This window comes from Phaethon aethereus, assembly GCF_964289735.1.
Source record: "Phaethon aethereus genome assembly, contig: HAP1_SCAFFOLD_754, whole genome shotgun sequence".
Taxonomy (NCBI): domain Eukaryota; kingdom Metazoa; phylum Chordata; class Aves; order Phaethontiformes; family Phaethontidae; genus Phaethon; species Phaethon aethereus.
Window position 1 is genome coordinate 914 of NW_028113890.1, and position 4,188 is coordinate 5,101.

General features: G+C 68.2%; 1 protein-coding gene across 1 annotated transcript; it reads right to left on the reverse strand.

The window, feature by feature from the left end:
* Positions 1–424: 424 nt before the first annotated feature.
* On the reverse strand, positions 425–3,625 carry WSB2 (WD repeat and SOCS box containing 2; the record flags this gene model as incomplete). Its single annotated transcript, XM_082016046.1, has 9 exons — positions 425–587; positions 808–915; positions 1,395–1,508; positions 1,746–1,918; positions 2,174–2,266; positions 2,619–2,758; positions 2,982–3,214; positions 3,312–3,483; positions 3,610–3,625. 9 exons carry the CDS (start codon positions 3,623–3,625, stop codon positions 425–427), a joined length of 1,212 nt encoding a protein of 403 aa, XP_081872172.1.
* Between the last annotated feature and the right edge of the window lie 563 nt (positions 3,626–4,188).

A 4,188-nucleotide genomic window follows, 5' to 3' on the forward strand; every position in this document is an offset into this window, starting at 1 on the left:
CCGGTCCCAGCGAGGGTCGGTTTTGTCGGGGATGGCTGTAGCCCCGTATTCGTACGAACGACAAAAACTCCGCTCAGACTGCGGCTGCTAACCTTCAACCCACAACATTGCACTTGGAAGCAAAAGCACCTGACCCAAAACGTGCAGATGGCAGGGGGACGAGGCGCTGTGTGTCCCCTGCGGGGCCACCGCAGCTGTGCCCCTTGCCCTCTGCATGCATTTCTGCTGCGTTCTAGTATTATTACACCGAAAAATCCCTCCACATTCACAGACACAGCCCCAAAACAAGGGGAGTAGTAATCCTCCTGCCCCACGGCTCACGAATCGGTGAGACGTCCTCGCTCCGGTGCCTCCTCTGAGCCAGGCCGAGCCCCGCGGCCGGGCAGAGGGCTCTCGCCTCCGTGCCTCCGCTTTCCGCGCTGCCTTAAAAGGTCCGGTAAGTGAGGAATTCCTTCAGCTTCTTGGGAATGGGGAGCGCGAGGACCTGGTACGTCGTAAGGAAAGTGCGCAGAGCTTTGCGACACAAGTGCTTTAGCGACGAGAGGACCCTCGGAGCGGTCCAGAACTGGACGTGGCCATCTCTGGTGCTGCAACGGGACCCAAACAAGCCGTGAGCACAAGGCAGAGAGACTTGAGAAAGCTCAACTACCCCCCAAATATCCCAAGCTTACAGCAACCACGCGTTCCCCAAACCGGGAAACCAGCCTGCCCCCGCCCACGGAAGCCCAGAACTTGCTGAGAAGACCCAGGGCTGCAGGAGGAGGGAGCAGCCCATGGTTTTCCGCTCTTCTCTCCCACATTACGCACCCTGTGGCAATGAAACCGCCGTGTGGGAAGTACATGCAGCACAGGCCGTTGGTCATGGGAGCAAACGCAACCGGAGACCGCAGCTCCAACGCCCAGATCCTCAGGAGCCTAAGGAGAAAGGGAGAGGACACGATGCCAGGCCCACGTCCACGCAGTGCCTCCGGCTAAAAGAAAGCCTCTGGGTTCACCTGAATGCATGCAAACTCTGGAGTAGGATTTTCTTCCCATGGGCTTAGAGCGTCCCAGGAGTGTCACAGCATGGCAGCAAGGCGGGAGGCACTGTCCCCTGCAGAGCCGAGCTGGATGCAGACGGAGCGGGTGGCTGTGCTGAGGGGCACGGCACGCAGGAGGACACGGGCCCCGGCTCGGCGCTCAGAGGGGTGACAGGGCCCTCGCCTTGCTACCCCTTGCCGCGGCCATGCCGCGGCGTCCCCAGCAGCCTGCCCTTCCCCCTTACGCCGTGCGCTGCTGGACACCCGGCGTGCGAGATCTGCTCCCCACGGGCACGTCCTGAGCTCCCGCTTCGTTTTGGTGCTGTCCTCCTGGGACCCTCTTCCCGCTGGAGGTCCCCAAGGGGGGTCGCTTACCTGTCGTCCGCCACCGTGGCCAGGTAGAGGCCCTCAGGGGAGAAGCAGACGGAGCGCAGGGAGCTGGTGTGGACTTCGCTGCTGTAGTCCGGCGCTGAGTGCAGGGGGACATGGCTGCGGGGTGGGGAGGACAAGCCCAGCGTCAGCCCCAGGCAGCCATGAGCCCCATCCCCAGTGCTCCGGGGCTGGCAGAGCAGCCAAATCCGGCAAGCCAGAGCCCCCCTTCAGCCACTGAAGCCAGGGGAGAGGTGGGGGCCGTGTCCAGCTTGGAGGGAAGGCCACTTCAGCCCTAATGACCCCCCGGCAGCATTGCTCTTTCCCCCTTCCACTGTCCCCCCTCCGGCTCCGTACCGCAGCGTCCTCAGCTGCTCCCCGGTGTAGGGGTCCCACATGATGACGCAGGCGTCATAGGAGGCGGTGACGAGGAGCGCCGAATCCGGCGAGAAGTCGCAGGACACCACGCTGCTCTGGTGCCCCTCCAGCCTCCGGATGAGGGTGTAGGATCGCATGCTCCACAGCAGCGCCTGCGGGATGCGGGCAGGGGCTGAGGCCAGGAGCATCCCCGGGGGCGGCAGCCAAGGAGAAACATCTTGGGGTTTAAATCTCATGGGCTCTGGTCCCAGCTACTCCATGCAGACCTGGGACGGCCGAGGAGCGAGGGTGGCTCTGGCCTGGCCCCCTCTCACATGGGGGCTTGTCGCATCGGGGGGCACACAGAGGGCCAAGGGGAGCACGGGATTCAGCGGGACACGGGATGGCTCCTCTCCAGCGGGACTCACCGATTTCTCTCCGGCCACGGAGCAGAGCATGCTGCAGTCTGGGGAGATGGAGCAGCAGTAGACCCACTGCACGTGGCCCGACAGCACCTGGACCTGCCGCCCTGGGGACGGCGGACACGCGAGTCACAAGTGGGGAGCACGAGAGGCAGCGCTGGGCCCTGCCCCTGCTCCCCCCCACCTTTCCCAAGAGGGAACACACTGAGGGCTTCCCCGGGCAGAGCCCAAGCTCTCTGTCTACTTGCAACCCCCCCTGCCCCTCCCCGGTCCCACCTGGAAGAGGATGGCTCTGCTCCGTGTCACAGGACTCTTCCCTTCTGCATTGAATACTGTCCCCAAAGATCGTCTCCCACCACCTCCCTCACCAAGGTGGGTTTCTTCCCCCTCTTTCCTGCAGCGGACCCCAGCCTCAGCCGGGGGTGGCCTAGCACCAGGGATGTCCCTGCACGCTCCTACCATCTCTGCTCAAGTCCCAGACACGCAAGGTCTTGTCCCGCGAGGCCGACACAAGGATGAGGCTTCCGTTGGGAGCGAAGCTCAGGTCCCTGACGACATCCTGGTGCCCCAAGAGGCTGAAGAGGAGGTGTCCTGCGAAGAGGGGACAACGTGGTGAGGGCCGTCCTGCCACAGGGAACGAGGTAGCGCCCTTCACACGCAGGCAGCCCCGCTCGGGACAGGGCAGGGGCTCCCACCCACCCCAGGGACGTATTCGGGGCGAGGATGGAGATGGGATCTCCTTCCAAGGGGCAGCAAGGGGAGAGAAGCCAGCCTGAAGCCGTGACCGCTCCCGCTGTCGGTGAGGGCTGCTCACCTGTCTGCACCTCCCAGACCTTGATCTGCCCGTCGTTGAGCCCGGTGGCCAGGATCAGGCAGGGGAGACCCACGGCGCAGGCAGGGTCCGTCTCCCCCGCCCCTGCCGCCGGCCAGGCGCTGAAGGCCAGGCCCCAGACGATCTGGCCGCACTCCAGCGTCTTCTCCTTGGCCACCCCTCGGCTCCTCGCCTCCGCTTTGCCGCCGCGGCCCTTGCGCTCCGCGGTTCTGCAGCTGCCGGGAGAAGGGAGGGCGGCACCTTCAGCCCCCCCGGGGTCGCCCCGCGGCCCCCGGGGCTCCGCGCACCCCCTCTCCAGGCCCCCTTACTCACAGCTCGGCCTCCTCCAAGGGCCAGGGGATCAGCTTGACCACGCAGTGTCCCTGCGACCAGGCGAACCAGGCGCCGTCGGGGGAGAAGGCCACGCTCCAGGTCTCGCAGCTGGATTTCCAGTCGTAGCGCTGGGGCCGGCTCGGCTTCAGCTCGGCCAGCAGGACCGGCTCCTCTGGGCGGCGGGACGGCCACGTTACCCCCCGGCCCGGGCCCCGCCCCGCTGCCGCCCCGGAGGGGCATGGAGCGGGGTGCCCGCGGCCCCGGCCCCCAGCCCGGCCGCCCCGCCGCCCCGCCTCACCTCCGCTCGGCTTCATGGCGGCGCGGCGGCCCGCCCGGCCCGGCCCCGCCGCCTCCGCCCGGCCCCGGCAAGGCCCCGCCGGGCCGGGCGCGGCCTCCGCGGGCCCAGGCCCAGGGTGGCGGCGGCGGAGCGGTGAGGGGAGCCCCGCGGCTTCCTCCTGCTCCTCCTCCTCCTCCTGCGGCGGCCCCGCCCCGCCGCGGCCCCGGCGGGCAGCTGCGGGGGGGCGGATGGCGCCCGGGGAGGGACCCCCGCCGGCCCCGGCCCCTTGCCGGGGGCTCCCGGGGATGGGGAGGGGGACGCGGCGGGAGAAACGGCGGCACAGGCTCCCGGCAGCAGGCCGGGCGGCCGGCAAAGCAGCGAGCCCGCGGGGCCGCGGGGGGCGGCCCCACCGGCACCCACGGAGCCGGGACACGGGCTGCCTGCGGCACCCGCAGCCCCTCCGCTTGCAGCCCAGCACAGGCACCCGCGACCCAGCACCCACGTGGTGACACCCCCCAGCAGTGACCCCCCAGGACCCAGCACCCACACGGTGACCCCTCAGGATGCAGCACCCACAGGGTGACACCCCCCAGCAGTGAC